Source organism: Erpetoichthys calabaricus, chromosome 13 (genome assembly GCF_900747795.2).
Source record: "Erpetoichthys calabaricus chromosome 13, fErpCal1.3, whole genome shotgun sequence".
Taxonomy (NCBI): Eukaryota; Metazoa; Chordata; class Cladistia; order Polypteriformes; family Polypteridae; genus Erpetoichthys; species Erpetoichthys calabaricus.
In genome coordinates this window covers 37,007,192-37,027,365 of record NC_041406.2, presented here as the reverse complement: position 1 = coordinate 37,027,365, position 20,174 = coordinate 37,007,192, and the positions used below count along the sequence as shown (strand labels likewise).

At 37.9% G+C, this 20,174-nt stretch overlaps 1 protein-coding gene across 1 annotated transcript in view; it reads left to right on the top strand.

Moving 5' to 3' along the window:
• gabbr2 (gamma-aminobutyric acid (GABA) B receptor, 2) overlaps positions 1 to 20,174 on the top strand; it is a 911,705-nt gene that overhangs the window by 543,795 nt on the left and 347,736 nt on the right. The window contains exon 4 of the mRNA XM_028818131.2: positions 18,034 to 18,135. Coding sequence (XP_028673964.1) covers positions 18,034 to 18,135 — 102 coding nt within the window. The remainder of the gene's footprint in view (positions 1 to 18,033; positions 18,136 to 20,174) is intronic.

Here is a 20,174-nt window from a genome sequence, read left to right as displayed (position 1 = left end):
TGACCCCCAGCCTCTACGACAATATATAAAGTAGATGATAGAGAGAGCGAGATACAGAAAGCTGTCTCAACATTTCTAAATTAAACATCATGCCAGGAAGAAATGTGTTCAGCAGCACGGTTCATGTAATGGTAAGCACTTCACCACTTTAGATATGGAGACTGCGCCTGATCCAACAAACATATGTAACACTAATCATTGGCTCATTCACACTGGGCCAATTCCGAGCCATCACCTCACCCAGCTATCACATTTTTAGGACAATACAGAAGATTCTAGCACACCTTTATGGACTCTGGGGGACTGTGCAAACTGCATATACAGTACAGTATTGTAGGTAGTGACTGTAACAGGATTCTATTCCAGTTCTTTGGAGCTGACAAACAGCAACACTAGCCACTGTAGCAGTATGCTTTTTATTAAAAACATTTTCATCAATTGTTCCTGTGCTTATCTTAGAAAGGCGCTATATAAATAAAATGTATTATTATTATTATTAAAGTGAAATGACACTTTTGGCCGTGATCTCAAATTATAGTTCAAACTCGACAGATTAATTTGCTTCATGTTGTTAGACTGTTCTTTAAATCTAATACTACTTTATAACCTTTACACATGTGGAGTTTTAAGTAAATAAATACAGATGATATGAAAAGGGAAAAAATCATAGAAAAAGAAGGATAAAAGGGATCCTTCAAAAAGTAACAATATGCAGACTGGGGATTGTTTTTCATTACTTCTAAATGTGTCTGCATTGCCTTTAGTACATTTCAGTATTGACAAATAAGTTCATTATGATGGCATCAATTTATTACTTAAAGCAGAAATAAAATCACCCCAGTTTTTTCTTTTTACATGATCAAATAGTAGTTGCACTAGGGGTATTCTGAACACCCTGCACCCATTTGCTTCTTGGTGTTGTTAAGATCTTATGTTCTAACTTAATGTAACGTTCTCAGGCACACACCAACATTTGCCAATTGATCTGTTTAATGGATGGAAACTTAATTTTTTCAAGTCTTCTTCACAGAAGTATTTTAATAATGTATTAAAAGGTTTAACCTGGTGTGTGACGCAGGCTTGGAATTCTACATAATTATGGTTATTCCAGACTCAAGATAATGTGATCCATATTGCTGTTTTAAGCCCCAGTAATGCTCAGGACAGTATTGTGTTGCCATTGTGTGGATAAAATACATCATGCTGCAAAACACATGAATATTTCTATGCATTTTGCCACTTTAAGGGAACTCATCAATATTCATGAGATGGGAAGAACCTTTAACCAAAGCATAATGGCGTGTAAACGAGAATCTATAAAGTCCATTAGAGAACAAACTGAAACTAAACCATTAGTTCAATGAAATTATAGTGATGTCAATGTAAATTGGTCACCAGACAATCACAAGAATAGTGAAACTGGTGTATATGGCACTGTACGACTGAACCGCCACGATATGCCTGGTGATTTCAGTCGCACAATGCTGCCGCTAGGTGCAAGTAGGTGCATGGCAAAATGATTGTTATCAAGTAGAAGGATAAGAAAGGCATTTTGTCCCCTAAGCACTATGCATAATGCAGCCACTGTCAATATTTGCATTTGGGTAATGGAGAGGAAGCTTACAATAACACAAGGGGCACGTCGATTATGCAGACCAGGTGGTGACATTCTACCCTCTTATGCTCAAGGAATAGAAAAAATATGATGAGAAAAATGTGCAAAGAAACAAGCTTCTGCTATCCCAGTTACAATGTTGGACTGTGTGTTGGTGACAGTTTCAAAATGTTTCACACAAAAGTCGTGTAGTAAATTACTAAATCTTCGTCTGTACAGCAGTGAACACTGCACATACTTTTCCTAATGTATTTATGCTGACGTTTTGGTAATTGCATGTTTCTGTCACAGGTTATAACATTTCTTTTTGTTGAAAATAAAAAAAATCTAATGTTTTTACTTGTTTTTCTGGGGCTAAACATAACACTTAAGGAGGTTAAAAGAACTATTCTTATTCTTTGAAGCTGTTAGCAAATAAATGTAAAATTTTGTGATACATTTTCCTGTTGAAAAGTCTGAAATAGAATATTCTAAAAGTTAAGCTTAAAATAAATGGTCAAAATGTGTAAGCTCAGCCAAAATAAAAAATCCAAGTTTATGTGTACTGTTACATGTTTTCTTTCTGTACCCCATTGTAGTCAAGCAGTCTTAGTTTTTATATCACTCTTCATTGTACACTCCACCTCCACAAGACACTTTAGAATGCAAGCAAGAGTGCATTTGGAAGGCATAAGATAAAAAACAAGATCATTCTATACATGATAAATGTTAATGTGTGTAAAATCTGAAGATATGTGCTAGTAATAAAATATTCCATTGTCACCCTTGCCAAATGCTATCTATTGAACTGGCATGATTTATTTAATGCGTATATAAAGGTCAAAGTCTTTTTCTCTGTCAGTTGATCCACATTGATTTTGGCTTTTTTCATGATTGGAGCAAACATATAGTAAATCTCTCTTTTTAGTATCACAGATTGAATTTAGTATAGCTGGATTTATTATCAGTAGGCCTTGATGTGCATGCGGGTCACAAACGTTTTAGGCAGTTGGCATAAAAATGATGCATCAGGCAAATACCTTGTAATATTAATAGCTTGTTTACAAACTGATTAACAAGCATTATCACTGTTTATGAATTTGGTCTTTGTGATTTTTAAAGTCCAGCTGCATACACGATAGCATTAAAGTACATGGCCCTAAGGAGTGCCATTTGTATTCTATTAGATACATTACAATTTGCCTTTCTGTTCAAATTCTAACAACCATAAAGTTTCCACAATACTTTACTAACAAAATGCCAAGTAGCATATGCTTTGAATAGGAAATTACATCTGGCATATGTGTTTAGATTTTGCTTGAGGCAAGAGCTTTGTGCCCACCAGCATGCCAGTGTAATGAGGGAATGTACCTGCTATTTGTGTCCAAAGCTCAGCATCCACCTCCCTGTTCATTCATTTTCCATAACCTCATATGCGTTTGGATTGTGGAAGTAGCAAAAAACTTTAAAACAGTGCTTCCTCTAAACCCCCAAGATCAATTTTCTTACATTTTGCAATTTAAAAAAATGAATTCCTGGTACCATAGTCATTTAAAGTAAAAAAGCAAGATCATGGACAAACTGCCAGTGATTGATATGTTCCTGATGGAAATCCTGCATTAGAGTGTTGAGCTTGTCTAAAAGAGATTTTTACCTGTGGATCTTCTCACTCACTTGATTCAGATATCTCAATTAATCAATTAATTACCAATAATAACCACTTCATCAATTGTGTAGACAACAATCTGTATGTCATGCTGGGTTTGTATGCAGTGGTATTTTAGGCATGAAGATTCTGGTGGGGCCAGTCTTCTGTACTTCTATAATGTGAACATTAACGTAACTAATGATATCTGTCCCTCTTTTACTAGTTAAACATACTCGCACCTTTCACACAGAAAGAAATCGATTAATCAATGGAATGCTGGTGCCTACTCTCCTTCAATTGTCATACCTTCTGACATCATCATCTGACAAAATTAAACTGAATAGATTTAAATGCTATAAAATAAAAATTACAGCCCCACAAATACCTGCTCCTCAGTAAAATATATTGGTTATGAACTGCCTAAATTGAAATGGCAACACCCGGGGTCTCATGCATAATGCCGTGTGTAAAATTCACACTAAAACATGGCATACAGACAAAAGCAGAAATGTTCGTATGCACAAAAAAATCCAGATGCATAAATCTGTGCATTCACCAACTTCCACGTTCTTCTGCTCCATAAATCCCGGTCGGCATGAAAAGTAACACATGTGCACGCGCCTGCTGCCCCTTCCCAAACTCCTCCCAGAATTACGCCTCTTTGAATATGCAAATCAATATAAATAGCCCTTAAGCTCCGCATTCTGTGAAAAGGAAATGGCAAAAACACAGGGGGAATAGAAGAATTTCAGCAAATACCAAGTGGAGGCAAGAAAAAAACGTACCATTTGTTGGTTTAAACAGTGGTATAAACAACAAAAGGAAGTTGATTGAGTGACAGAGTGTTGGAGAAACTCAAACTCAAGTTCACAAAGTCACACAGTGCCCGAAATAAAAAAGACATTGTCAGAAATCAAAGTCGCTGTGAAAAGGTGAGTCGTAGCCCACCGTCTGAGTATCATATGAAAGCTTATTAGGGTAAAGAAAAAAGAAAAAAAAATAGGGACACAGTGGGGAAAAAAGCTTGAAATGTCAACTTTAATCTCAAAATTTCCACTTTAATCACATAGTTTATTTTGTCATTAAAGCAGAACATCATAAACTTCATCTTTAAATCATTTAATTTACTAGTTTCTCAAATACCATCATAACTAAAGTAGCACATTAAATGCTTTGTTTTGTATGTATTCTATGTGCTCTATGTGTGTGAATCACTACGTGCTTCTTAAATGGGCTTTCTCTTCCTCCAACAGGACAAAGAATCCATTACATTTGTGATATTACAGTTCTCTGAATAATTTAAATACTGAGATGTATACTTGATATCATTTTCATGATGATAGGAATTAAAGCATGTTATTAAACACGGGAACATCATGGCGCAGTGATTGTTCATGCTTCACACAAGATGCTTGCTGTGCCGTGTGCGACCTTCGATGAAATAATTTATTGCAGCAGTATTGTCTCTTTCAAATTTACTAACCCCCAATTCCTGTCCTTCCTTTTCATTCTCCAAATACCAAATCGCCACACCATCAGCTCTGTAATAGACGTTAAGCCATCTGTAAGCTGAGAACGCTGATTCTTCAAAACTTTTAAGGAACATTGAAATATCTTTGTAGTACATGTTTAATTATTCTATCCATCTATCCTTCCAGTGTCGCGCCAGCACCAGCAAGAATACAACGCGAGGCAGGAACAATCCGTGAATGGAGTGCCAGCTCCTTGCTAGCGCTGAGACACCGTGTCCTCACATGTTTAATTATTAACAATATAGATTATTTAAATGAAGTTATAGTTTTATCTGTATAATATAATAAACATATTTTGCTGCATTTCATCTTCAAAATTATATCATCATCATATGTAAATACACGCTTCATAAAGTGGCTCAGGTTGTGCAATATTATAACTGTATTGCAAGTTTACAGTGAGGTAATTGTACTTATAAGTACTTATTAGTTAAATGCCTTAAACTAATAAACAATATGCAGTTAATTTCAGAGTATATGATAAAACTGTGTCAGGGTTGTGGATCTAAAATAGAAAGGGAAACCACACTGGAACCAAAGCACTGCTTTGACACTGGGTGCCGCCAGTTTGCAAAACCGAGCAGAGAACTTGCTTACACCATTGTTTTAGCTAGCGTGAAAATGTGCGTGGCTTTACACCAAGTTTAGGTTTTACACATCCCGATTTGAGCGTGGAAACAAGAGTACGCAACATTTTTGTGCATACGCACCATTTATACATGAGACCCCTGAAGAGTTCTCATACTGCCATTACCACTCGGTTCTCAGCCAGCTTTGATGTGGACTGTGGTATCTATTAGTAAAACGTATACTAATAAAGTCATATAAAGTCAATTCATTAAATTTTGGTTTTATTAAGAAAATCCCAGTTTAATCATTATGAAAATAAAAACAAATGTGTGCAAAATGCATAACTAAAAAGATCTTATTAACAGATTCATGTCCTGGTCGGCCAGCAGCCTCCGCCTTATAGTGTATGTCAGATGGACCAGAAGGGGCAGAGCTTCTGCCAGATGTCACTGCTTCGTGGAAGTGCCATCACTGGGCATCTTCTCTGGACAATGGGGAGATGAGAAGATACCATTAGTGTCATCACCCCTTCTCACCCCAGAGTGGTAGTATTTACTTCAGTCGAGCTTGTCAGGGGACCACTGGACACCCATGCATGACAATATATAATGTAGGAGCAGGAATGAAGATGGCATCTGGGACTGTAGCCTTTCAGAGACAGGACAAAACAAGCAGCAAAAGAGGAGTTTTTGGGCATCGATATGGGCACAGAGGCCTGTGGACAAAGTGTAGCTGTGGGGCACAGGAGATTCAGGAGGATAGTAGGAGTGGAATAGCAAGAGACAGAGAATGGCAAACAGTGTTAGCTAGAGCAGTGAGTGAGGCTGTAGGCAGTTGTGATTTTCTTGTTTTCATGATGTGCCCTGGACCTTAACATCAGGCTGATAAGACAGAAACCGTGGTAGGAACTTTATTGAGTAAATAAAGCAAGCTGCTCTGTCATCTACCAAAAGCTTTCTTGGTGTTCTGTATGCTTCCTTCCAAGGATGCTACAATATTTACAAAATGTTAAATTCCAGACAAAGATAATCTTTTCATACATCACTTTTCCTAACACAGAAACTGGATCAATTTATCACTATGATAATTTTCTGTCTTTAAATCATAAAAAAAGCTGTAGTCAATTTATTTATTTATTTTTTACCCACATGTGCATCCTGCTAATTGATGATCTTTTTGAAGTATTATTTACATTAACAAGGAAGATAAATGGGGTGGCACGGTGGCGCAGTGGGTAGCGCTGCTGCCTCGCAGTTGGGAGATCTGGGGACCTGGGTTCGATTCCCGGGTCCTCCCTGCGTGGAGTTTGCATGTTCTCCCCGTGTCTGCGTGGGTTTCCTCCGGGCACTCCGGTTTCCTCCCACAGTCCAAAGACATGCAGGTTAGGTGGATTGGCGATTCTAAATTGGCCCTAGTGTGTGCTTGGTGTGTTTGTGTGTGTCCTGCGGTGGGTTGGCACCCTGCCCAGGATTGTTTCCTGCCTTGTCCCCTGTGTTGGCTGGGATTGGCTCCAGCAGACCCCCGTGACCCTGTGTTCGGATTCAGCGGGTTGTATAATAGATGGATGGATGGATGCATGCATGGATTTATCTTCCTCCATCCATCCATCCATTTTCCAACCCGCTGAATCCGAACACAGGGTCACGGGGGTCTGCTGGAGCCAATCCCAGCCAACACAGAGCACAAGGCGGGAAACAAACCCCGGGCAGGGCACCAGCCCGCTGCAGGGTGCGCGCACACACACACACACACACCCGCACACACTAGGGACAATTTAGAATTGCCAATCCACCTAACCTGCATGTCTTTGGACTGTGGGAGGAAACTGGAGCACCCGGAGGAAACCCACGCAGACACGGGGAGAACATGCAAACTCCACACAGGGAGGACCCGGGAAGCAAACCCAGGTCCCCAGGTCTCCCAACTGCGAGGCAGCAGCGCTACCCACTGCGCCACCGTGCCACCCACTATAATAATTTTCTGTCTTTAAATCATAAAAAAAAGTTGTAGTCAATTTATTTATTTATTTTTTACCCACATGCGCATCCTGCTAATTGATGATCTTTTTAAAGTATTATTTACATTAACAAGGAAGATAAATCCATCCATCCATCCATCCATCTATTATCCAACCGGCTATACCCTAACTACAGGGTCACGGGGGTCTGCTGGGTGCGTGCACACACACACAGACACACACACACACAGACACACGCACACACACACGCACACACACACACGCACACACTAGGGACAATTTAGAATTGCCAATGCACCTAACCAGCATGTCTTTGGACTATGGGAGGAAACCGGAGCACCCGGAGGAAACCCACGCAGACATGGGGAGAACATGCAAACTCCATGCAGGGAGGACAGGAAGATAAAATGATCTTCAAATATCTAATGACGGAATTATATGTTATCACATTAGCCATTAGTGAAACCACAGTTCATCCATGGAGTAGTTCCTATCTATTTATCTGTTTATCTGTTACAGATTTCCTTCGGGACACTATACATTTAATATTTACTCTATATAATCTGGCTGTAGTTTTGGATTGTCTACTTATCTTATGGTTAGCACTTTTTATGGTTTTGCTGGGTTATTTTATGTTCAGAGTTGCTGCTGAAGCAACTGAATCTTTCTATTTTCTGTAGTGCCTTTCCTATCTGTCTGTCTACCTAACTAAGGCCTGCAGTTAATATTACACTTATTGTACAAGTGACGAAAATGACATTAAAATAGATAACTGGGATGTTAGATCAGCTGCAAATGTATTATAGAGTAAATGAGTAATGTATTATAGTTAGTAACCTTTTTTATAATAAGTCTGTGGCACAAACTGTAACTATAAAGGATTTGTCAAAGTGTATAAACATCAGTATAACTTGCTTTAATTATCAGAATGAATGAGCTGTTTTAGATAGAAATTTCCCTCAGCATACAGTAAGCTAATTTCCATTCAAAAATGTGCTGTTTGAAACATTACATTCTGATGCACATCATAACACATTATAAATAAATGTGTTGTAATAATGAGACAAAAACCAAGAACAATATGTGCAGGAAAACAACAAACGAGTTATCTTAACAGGCCGAGTCCACAACTGAACTAAACTGTAATAGGCTGTAAGTCCGCTTTATAGAGGGATGGCAGGAAGGGGCATGTTTTAGATAGATAGATAGATAGATAGATAGATAGATAGATAGATAGATAGATAGATAGATAGATAGATAGATAGATAGATAGATAGATAGATAGATAGATAGATAGATAGATAGACAGATACTTTATTAATCCCAATGGGAAATTCACAAATAAATTTTGTTTTAGGGTAGGAGATGGAAGTGAGGTCATCTTTGGGGCTGGAAGTAAGGTCAGTACTGGAGACTGGAGTGAGGGTATCAGATGGACTTTTACTTCTGAGTGTCTACAGAGGAAGAAGAAAAGGCATTAGTGCTCATCGTCAACCCCCGGTTTGGCTTATCAGTCCTTTTAGTTAAGCCCATTAACTGCCTCCCATACGCATGTGTGTGACAGTGTCTTATTGCAAAGCAGCAATTTCTGCTTTTTCTGCTATTTACTTGAAGATTTCTTTTCCCAGGGTCACTATTCCCCATCTTCAAATTTCAAACAAACCAATGTTTTCAATCAAACTTTCCTGAATTGTAGATAAAGTAATCAAAATGTTGGTGAACAGCTGGTGTAGTTTTAATCATTTAAAATAAAGGTCCTTTACATTCTCAGGCTCAAACTCAAATTCTGAAAGGTTACTGAGGTAGAAGGTTAGTCAAAGCACACCAGCTTACAGCCCTTGGTCCCATTTACTTATCAGTGTGTTTGTAATACAATAGCTGATCAAATTAATTGTCTCTGAATATAATGTGAAGATTGAATAATGCAAATCTGCTCCTATCTACAAAATGCTCCAATAGTTTAATTAGAAAAGCATTATCAATAAAATTAAAAACATAGTATATGCTGTGATATAATGAGTGCATTAACACACCATAAAATGAAACAGCAAGGGTCATTAACACTAGAATTACCAAAGCCTACGAAAAAACTCACAAACCTGGCCCACCTTAAATCCCTTCACACCTCTTCGTCAGCGTCTTTTGTCTTGTAAATGTGTCGATAAGCACAAGCAGCAAGCAGCCTGCTATACCATCCCCCCACCGCAACAGAAAGGGCAAGAATTTCTCCCAGTTTAAGCCTTGAACTGTATAATGTATGAAGGCTGAAGTCCAAATATCAAATAAACACTTTCACAAAAGGTGCAAATGCTATACGACAGCTATATGGTGCAGCAGTAAGAACTGCTCACTTGTAATCAAAAGGCCGTGGGATCGATCCTGGGTGCCTCGCAAATTTACCGTTTTGAATAGTGAGCTGCTCTTATTGTTAATATTATACAATAAAAACATACATTTGATTTGTGTCTGTAACAGCCGGTGTATAAATACACATTATATAGTTCATGTTCACATTTTGTCATTTATTACTAAAACATGAAAAACATTTCTGTTTTAACAATGTTTTTACATAGATTGTTGTAGACACAGAACACACATGAAATGTATGTATTCCAAATATTTCCCCTCTAAAACTCCAGCACTTTACTCCAAGATAATCAAGGCTTGAACTGGGAGAACTTCTTACCCGTTCTGTGGGGGTGGAGGGGTGGTATAGCAGGTTGCTTGCTGCTTGTACTTATCGACACATTTACAAGACAAAAGACGCTGACGGAGAGGTGCGAAGGAATTAAGGTGGTCTGGGTTTACAAGTTTTTTTGTAGGTTTTGGTAATTCTAGTATTAACAGATGAAATTGCTTGGAGGAAAAGCCCACAGCCACTTGAGCCCTCTATTACTGAATCTGAATCTTAAAGTGCAGTCTTTAAAGAACCTCACAACATAAACTGGATCTTTCCATGGCATGGTTCTTCAAATATTTCATATACACAAATATTTATATGTAGTGCTTATGGTTTAATAGCACTGTTACTTTTGCTGCTTTAAACATTTTTGGAACATGTTGTTTCTTCTTTTTTTTTAAATTTTATTAAAATCACACAACATTCCATACAAATAAATCAATTTATACAAACATAAGATCTTTCTTCTAAAAATTAACAGAAAACTAAATCAACATATTCCCTTGTTTGCCTTACATGTTGTCCCGAAATTTATTACATGCAAGTACTTTACATTACTATTTTTTTCATTAATGTGTATTTCATTTTAAATAAATATTTAACACAATTTCTAAATTTCTTATATGTTTTCTTATGTTAAAAATGTTTTTGGGGAGTGGAAAACAGATAAATTGTTCTTCAGTAAGGAACATTAACATGAAGTTGTGTGCATCAAGTCTAACAGTGTAGGTTGGATTATACTCATTAATTTGAGTATATTTTTGTGAAATTAAATTAACTGACAGTTTAGGGTGGATTATCCTTATTAATTTGATTCCAGTGTTATGTAATTAAATGAATGTTACGGTTGAAGGCACTTTGAAGCTAGAGATACCCCTGTGGTACTGATATTATTCTGCGATTGACAGCTCACTCCAGCTGACCAAAGGATAAATGGATTTGAGTCTTACTGCTAACATACAGTGCAGTCGTCATGAAGCTGGTGTGTATTGTCTGATTATAAAATAGAAGACTTCTTTTCTTTTTTGCTATAATTATGTCAGTTGGAATATATTGCAGTGGAGCTTTGTCAGATTGTTTCACAGACAGATGCAAGTACAAACAAGGAATAAATTTGGCGTAAGCAAACATTTCCAGTAGATCTTTAAAGGAAATATCCTGTTTGTTGTGTACTTATGGGGACTGCTACACAGTGCCAACAGGCAGAGAGTGGATATCACACCATGGAAGTGTTTCAAGTTTTTATTTCTCTCTTTCCCAAAATATTTGTGATATCGAACCTTGTCCATCACTTGGTGTTGCAGCCCTTTTAAGAATACAAATGTGGCTCAGAAATGGAATTTTGTTTGACTTTAGCTGTGTTTGGTTATACTCATTTCCTGAGGTTCTTTTAACTTTATTGTTTAGTTTCTTGAATTTTGCACACTTGTCGACCTTGATTTTGGACTTCCTTTCTGTTCTGATTTTTGACTTGTTTGCTACCCTTTGTTTTTGACTCTTCTGCATGATGCAGTCTTCATTTTTTATCTCTTTGTTCTGTTTAATTGGAGATGGAGTCTCTTCTTCAACATGACTGAATGCATATGTTGGGGGTAAAATATTAGTTGTTTCACCTAAAGCTACTTACAAGGATGGAATCATTTGCATGCTCTTCATTTTTTAACAGCTGGAGAACATGCAGATTAAATGACTCACTGTGGGTCACACAGGGAGTTGAAGGTGGTGTTTGAACAGGAGGTCTTGTGCTTTAAGGTACAATACCTTAGTGGTTACAGCATGCCAAACTGCTTTCAATTAGAAAATAGCTACTGTGTGTTATGAAGAACCTCAATACAGCATATCTGCAGTTATTTGTTATCCTTAATTAATCTACAGTAAATTTCAAAAATAATTACATATGACAAATATCCATCTATCAATCCAAATCCACTTTATTTTATAACAAGTATATGACCAATAGAATATACATTTCAAATACACATTATCATCAGTATCATATAGGTGTCCAGTAGTAAATGAAAACAACCAGGAAAATAGTTAATTGGTCTTATTTATTTATTCATTTTTACTGCAGTACTGATTCTGTCCTCATTAAAAACAGAGAGAGATCTATATGAGAATAACAATGAAATCTGGGTATAAAGGGACAGCAAAAGTAAATAAATCAAGGTAAATAACATTCGATTTGGCTTTTATATAAGTAACATATAAATGTTTTTCATATAAACACCATCACAAAACATAATCACAAACAGGACTTTGCATGATACCCTGGTGAGCTCTCATTTCTTGCGGGGAGAGCTTCTGTTCTCTTTCTCCAATGTAGAACCCTTGTCCTCATCTGAATTCACCTCTGTTATAGCACGTCTTTATGTGAAAACAGCAGTGTCAGATCGGGGGGGACAGTGAACGTGACTGAGAGAATAAAACTGAATTAAAAAAATTAAAAAACAGTACTGTAAACTTACACCGGCTGTTACAAGCTCAAATCAAATGCATGTTTTTATTGTATAATAGTAACAATAAGAACAGCTCACTACTCAAAACGGTTACAATACAATACAATACAGTTTATTTTTGTATAGCCCAAAATCACACAGGAAGTGCCGCAATGGGCTTTAACAGGCCCTGCCTCTTGACAGCCCCCCAGCCTTGATTCTCTAAGAAGACAAGGAAAAACTCCCAAAAAAATCTAGTAGGGAAAAATGGAAGAAACCTTGGGAAAGGCAGTTCAGAGAGAGACCCCTTTCCAGGTAGATTGGGCGTGCAGTGGGTGTCAAAAGAAGGGGGTCAATACAATACAGTACAGTACACAGAACAATTTCTCAATATAGTAAGAAATAAAAAATATATATATATATAAATTTTTGAAGTACAGAGCAGAATTTAACAGTAGATGATATATCCCATAATAAGATTTGTATTTGTATAGAGTCCTGGAGACCTCATCCTTCAAGCTGCCTCCCCCATTTGGCCATTCCACAGCTGAAACGGTGCTGGGCCAGCCAATCCGATGAAAGGACCCCTCTCTCCCACGATTCCTGCGATCCTCCATCTGGGATGACTTTTCCTTAGGCAGGCAAAACAACTTGGCAGGTGGGCCGTGGCACCAAGTGCCACATTTGAGTACCGAGAAGAAAAACAGAATAAGTGAGGGTTAGTATCCAATTATAACTATCATGTTACTTATGTTTTAGTGTTAATGACTAACAACAGAGATGCAGTCTGTACAGTTAATCAGCAGCTCTAGTCAGGATATGCTAAACTGAAGTAGTGAGTCTTCAGCCGGGATTTAAAAGCTGAGACCGAAGGGGCATCTCTTATAGTAGCAGGCAGACCATTCCACAGTTTAGGGGCCCTGTAACTAAAAGCTCGACCCCCCACTGTTATTTTATTAATCCTTGGAATCATAAGCAGACCGGCATCTTGAGATCTTAATGTGCGCTTTGGTTTGTAAGTCATGATAAGTTCAGACAAGTAAGCCGGACCTCGACCATTTAATGATTTATATGTTAAAAGAAGGATTTTGAAATCTGCCCTGAACTTAACCGGGAGCCAGTGTAAGGATTTAAGAACTGGAGTTATGTGTTCGTATTTTCTTGTTCTTGTAATAATTCTCGCAGCCGCATTTTGGATTAACTGGAGGCTGTATAAAGAACAGTTTGAACATCCAGTGAACACCGCATTGCAGTAGTCAATCCTACTAGAGATAAATGCATGAATTAGTTTCTCAGAATCCTGTTTATTTAAAAAGCGCCTTAATTTCCTAACATTTTTAAGATGGAAGAAACATGTTTTGGACAACTTTGTAATATGCGCTTTAAATGACATGCTAGAGTCAAAGATAACTCCTAGATTGCGGGCTGATTCAGTAAAATTGACTGGGATTCCCATTGAGTTAAATGATGACAAAATATTATTGTGATCAGCATCATTCCCTCCAACAATTAACATCTCTGTTTTATCTGTATTTAAAGACAAGTAGTTCTTATTCATCCACTCCTTTAATTCACTAACACAACTAATTAAAGACCACATTGGAGAAACTTCATTTGATTTAAATGAAAGGTATAACTGGGTGTCATCTGCATACGAGTGAAAATTAACATTATGTTTCCTAATGATAGATCCCAGTGGAAGCATGTACAGTGAAAACAGTAAAGGTCCCAGTACTGAGCCCTGCGGGACACCATATTGAACTTCTGTGTATAATGATGGAGTACTGTCAGCACATTTCTGTACATATTGGAATCGATTTGATAAGTAAGAACTAAACCAAGCGAGCACGGTGCCTGTAAGCCCAACATCATTTTCTAGCCTGTGCAGTAAAATAGAATGGTCGATGGTGTCAAATGCTGCACTTAAGTCCAACAACATAATTACAGATGAGTTTCCTTCATCAGAGGATATCAGAATGTCATTTACAACCCGTGTTAGTGCCGTTTCTGTACTATGACCAGTGCGAAAACCAGACTGGAATTTCTCAAATAAATTGTAATGCATAAGGTGTGTCTGAAGCTGACTGGCGACTACTTTTTCTAGTATTTTAGAGAGAAACGGTAAATTTGAAATAGGCCTATAATTATTTAGTATATGTGGGTCAAGGTCTGACTTTTTAAGTAATGGTTTAATGACTGACACTTTTAGTGTATCAGGTACTGTGCCATGCAATAATGAACTATTGATAATGTTTAGGAATGTGTTCAGAATCGAGCCGGCAACCTCTTGATTACGAGTCAGCAGTTCTTGCCGCTACACCACCAGAGCGGTCATGTCAGGTGTTGTACCCTAACCCGGTTTCTTTTTCTGCGGTTATATTCTTGAATAAAGGCGCACTTGTTTTGTTATATGTGTATGTTTTGAGAAAGTGTTTATTTGATATTTGGACTTTCACACATTATACATTTAATGTCTACATTTTGTCAATTATTACTAAAATATGAAAAATGTTTCTTTTTTAGTTATGTGTTTAACAACTTCTGCCTCGCATTTCATCCTACATTTACACAGACCGTTATAGACACGGAAAACACATGAAATGCACATATTCCAAATAATGATATACTGTATTATTTACCGTATACAACTCCAGGCACATCACATACAGATAAGGAGCCTTGGCTTGAGCTAGGAGAACTTTTTGCCCGAGTTGAGCTCCATCAAGGTGGGGGTGGGGGGGGGGTGGAATAGCAGGCTGCTTGTGCTGATTGACACATTTACAAAACAAAAGACTCTGATGGAGAGGTGCAAAGGAATATAACATGGGTCGGGATTATGAGTTTTTTCATAGGCTTCTTGGATTCTAGTGTTAATTGTCTGTTTTTAGTCCATTTGTGTAAATGACAGCAAAACATAAAAATATTATTGACTTACAGAAACAGAAAACAACCACATGCATGGTCATATCCTATCCAGTGTGGGATACAGGCCGGACACAGACAGGGAGACATCGTTTTGTCACCCAACACACGTTTATTTACAGATATTTACAGCAGTGAAGCACACAACCCAGTGCCGCATCACCAATCACCCTCAGTCCAGGCCCTCTGCACAATGCCTTTCTCCTCTTCAGACCGCCTCCATTCCTCTTCTCCGAGCTCTGTCCTCTTCCACCCGACTCCAGCCAACGAACAGAGGGAGGTGGCCCCTTTTATAATCACCCGAATGTGCTCCAGGTTCTTCCCAGCAATCTTCCACCGGCACTCCCCAGTGTGGCGGAAGTGCTGAGGTCCAGGGCTCCAAAGGCATTGGGTCGCCCCTTGGTGGTGACCACAGACCCCTACAGGGTTGAGCTTCAAAGCTCTGTACCCATGGTCCCCATAGGTACCAGGGCAGTCGCCCCCACGTGGTCTGGGGAAGGCATAAGCCCTCTTCCGGCTCCTCCGAGGCATCCCGGCTGGGTCGCCCCCCTCCCAGCCACCTGTGACACCAGTGATATACTGCAAGCGTAAAAGCGTACTGTACACTTTATCCTGCTTGTGATGGTCTTTGCAGCTACTGGGAAGTGCCTCTAACTAGGCTATGTAACCTCATCAGTTTTATTCTGTGGTACAAAAGGCGTGAGCACAAGGTTAATAATTCATGGGGATACAGACTGTAGGACCCAAAAATGAATCCTGATACAGTGTATAGGCACCATGTCCCATTTTGGTGGGTGGTAGGAGATTATTAGAAAGCATCCCAACCCTGAACAAAGGTGACCCATGCAGGAAGGAGTTTCACAGGCTTAAAGTGTGCAGTAAACTGTGGATGTCTTCACAGATGATGTGAAAAATACTAGAAGACTTTTGGACTAACGGAGAGTTCCTTTATTTCAGTTAATTTATTACTTTCTATTTTGAACTCTAAAGAAGGCAGTTATCCACAAACTAACAAGTTTACTTTCCAGGTTGGGAGAGGCACCCAACAGGACAATTACATAAAATAAATAAGTCTGTACATTGAATGAACAATCCTTTTTCAGAGCATTTGATATTAGTGAGTGACTAAGATATGAATCATGAAAAGTCAAGCAACAGGGAATATTTTAAGTAAACGCCAAATCTCTGAGGTTCAATCATAAACTCAGAGTGAGCTTAAGAATTGTTTATTTTGTAATAAATTAGTAAATACCCTTTAAAAGAAGTTCAGCATATTCAAACATCTGTGAATCTCTTTTCTTTTTAATGGATTCATACATGTGTCTTAACAGTGAGTGAGATCTGTGACCCTTCCCCAATGATTTCATGACTGCACAATGTCCAAATAACGAAAAGAAACAAATAAAAAAATAAAGATTTAAAAAGTCAACTTTTAGCTCTCCAAAGAGTGAATTGTTAGTTTTTTAACTTCCTAAAGAGTCAGAAAAAGATGCATGCAGCTAGTTGGAAGGAAGTGGTATCCTCTGGTGATTGGATCAAAGTCCCTTCAAGTGCCTGTTCAGAATTGTGTTATTTTATCCATCACATCCAGCCTGCTTTCAGTTTACGGTTTCACGTCTAAAATGAACATCCCTTTGGGTGCATTTTTGTCTGAAGCAGTCTCTGCAGAGGTGTCAGAACTCTGATTTATATCTTTGCTATTGATGAAGTACAGAGCTGACCAAAGTGTTGGTAGAGCTGCAGTTAAGTCATTCACTTTAGCATCCATTCTGGAATGCATGTGGGTGTGCAGCTGGCTTTCCATATCTTTGTTAAATCTGTTGTCTTGAGAGGCCTTGTGTGCCACTAAAAGCCTAGCAAAATGGACAATGCCCATTTTCTCCTACATTGGGAGTCACCATCACAGAGTTAAAAACTGTAAAGCAGTACATTGAAGAAAATCGGAGTGGCAGGGACTGCTAGGACACATGCTGATGTTCTCTGCTTGCACATTTGGCTTTCTCTGAAGTAGCTGTCATTGCAGACAGAGCAGCTATAGACCAGGATTTAAGTGCCAGTGCTAGTGGCATCTGTGCTCCCTAGTTGTCCCACTGCAACCACTAAGCAGTGATTTAATAGTTCTGTAAGACGTTAAGATATGACTGACCTATTTCTCAGGTGATCTGTGATGGCTAGCAAAAGGCAGAACGTATTACTGATATACAGGTGTGATATATACTTTAAATATGCATTTTTAATAATAAATTATACTGTGCATTTACAGATGTAATATTTGTACACTCTCTATAAATGCATGTTATATATCAAGCTACATTTAAGATCAAAGGCAGCACATAAAAACTCAAGTAATAAAAGATGAATGTTTTAATTCATTGTAATGAAGAGCACCATTAACTTAACTGCAGTGTAATTGAAAGCAAATGAGTGTTGCCATTGCTCTTTCTTTCATGTAAATCAGCTCATTGAGTCTCTTGATATATATTTTCATAACAGTATCACCCAGGAGCAGATGTGCAACTTTTGGTTGATATGGGTGCCTGGCATGAAAGCCAAGAAGTAAAATTACAACATTAATCATAGATCTGTTTTCACCTTATCAGGCTCATACGACGCCGAGTCATCTAACCGCTTATCAGGTTATTCACTCAAAGCGTTTCTCATATCTTGACAGGTGAGAAATGACCTGACCAATGAACTGGAGAAAGCAGAAATTCAAATTGCAGACACAGAAAGCTTCTCTAATGATCCCTGCATCAATGTGAAAAAGCTGAAGGTAAGAAGACTTTACAACAACATCTATTTAATGATTGATATCTTAGTTTTGTCCACATTGAATAATCGTCTCCCAATTCACATTAACTCACTTTTCTCAGTTTTGGCTATCATTAGAGGTGAGGCCCATTCTTCCCATGTCTGAAACCTAAGAGCAAAATTAAAACTTAAGAGTATCTGTATATTGGAACAAGATGACTATGCCTGATATTTTTGTTACATGTTTTCATATGAAAAGAATTATTTATTAAGTACAGTAAATCAGCATACTGATGCTATGCAGCCACATGAGGTGTATCTACATATTTTTCAAAGTGTTTCCCGCTGGTTTTCAGTCACAAATATATGATGTTTGAATTCAAGGAGAAGCTATGCTTTCAGAATTTTCTTCAGGATTGTTTGTTCTGAAATAAAGAAGAGTATAGGACTCAAATGGAGGACTTTGTTTCTTTGTGCAAAGAGAATTGTCTGCATCTCAACATCAGCAAAGTCAAGGAACTGGTTATTGACTTTTGCTACACCTTGGAGCCTCTACACCCAGTTACCATGTATGAAGATGGTGTACTGCTACAATTCCACATCGATTACAGGCTGGACTGGTCCAGTAACACAGAGGAGCTATAGAAGAAAGGGAAGGGCAGATTTATTTTTTGTAGGAGACTGCACTCCTAGACTGAGGGTAATGACATCCTTTACATATTCTATAACTCCATGATGGCCATTGTGATTTTCTACACTGTGGTGTACCAGGTTAGTAACATTACTTTAAGAGAGGACCACTAAATCAAAATACTAATTAAGAAGGCAGGCTTGATTATGGAATATCAGAGTGGACCTGCTGGATGTAGCAGAGGAGAAAATGAAGGCAAACCTGCATTGCCATTGTGAACAGTGCTGTGCCTCCTCTTTCTGAAACACTAACATTGATAAGTGTGAAAGGAAATGCTACTAGAGCTCCTTTGTACTAACAGCACATATTACCTCACTTTGATTAATGCATTAACATTAGCAACATTTTTCTTCTTTTCTTGTAATTTTGTATTTGTTTGAGGTGGGTTGTTATTGTTTGTTATTATAATTCTTGAGCTCCTATGAAGTGCTAAATTATTCCTTGGGACATCTATCTATCTATCTATCTATCTATCTATCTATCTATCTATCTATCTATCTATCTATCTATCTATCTATCTATCTATCTATCTATCTATCTATGGACATGTGCGCACTGTATGAAGATGATTCTTGATTTGCACCCAGTGCTGCCATGATAGACTCCAGCCACCATTACACTAAATTGTAGTAAGTAGGTTTAACAATATTATGTTATGTTTTCCTATTAGGATAGATTGACCAAATGATTCTAACATTTCCATTTCATTTGAGAACAATCAAACACACTTAAAACCTAAGCAAAATGTGTGTTTTCCTTTCATGTTCTTAAATACCTTTTTAAAACGATAAAGTGATATTCAAAAAAACACTGAGCTCCAGATGAAAAGTTAGCATATTTTATGTTCCTAACATAGCATAACCAACCTTTTAGGAGAGCCAAGGACAGGGGTGTTAAACCCAGATGCTAAAGGGCAGCAGTGGCTGCAGAGTTTAGTTCCAGCCACTTTTTAAATTAATACCCAGTCACTGCAGGTGTTAATTCAACATAATCCATATTCCTTGATTATAACTGACTATGACTAACCAGCAGTCAAACAATAAAGAGCAAAAAGCAAAGCCAAAAGCAAGCCAGCAGATGATTAAGTAACTCAGGGGTCTCAAACAGTCCATTTTCACATCAACTAATCTCCTGTTTACTTATTTCTAGGGCTTGTCACAGTTCTCATTCTACCACACCAGTCATTTCCAAAACTGATTTTCTTTTTTCTGAGGTAACCATCCAAATATTTTGTGGACCAGAACAGATCAGTATTACTCAGACCTTAACTGTTTTCTTTTCAGATATTTTATTTAGACAGGTATTGTTAGAAAGACACTGGAACAAATAAGATCTAAGTTAACTCAAACATCTTTTGGTTCTCTTTGTAT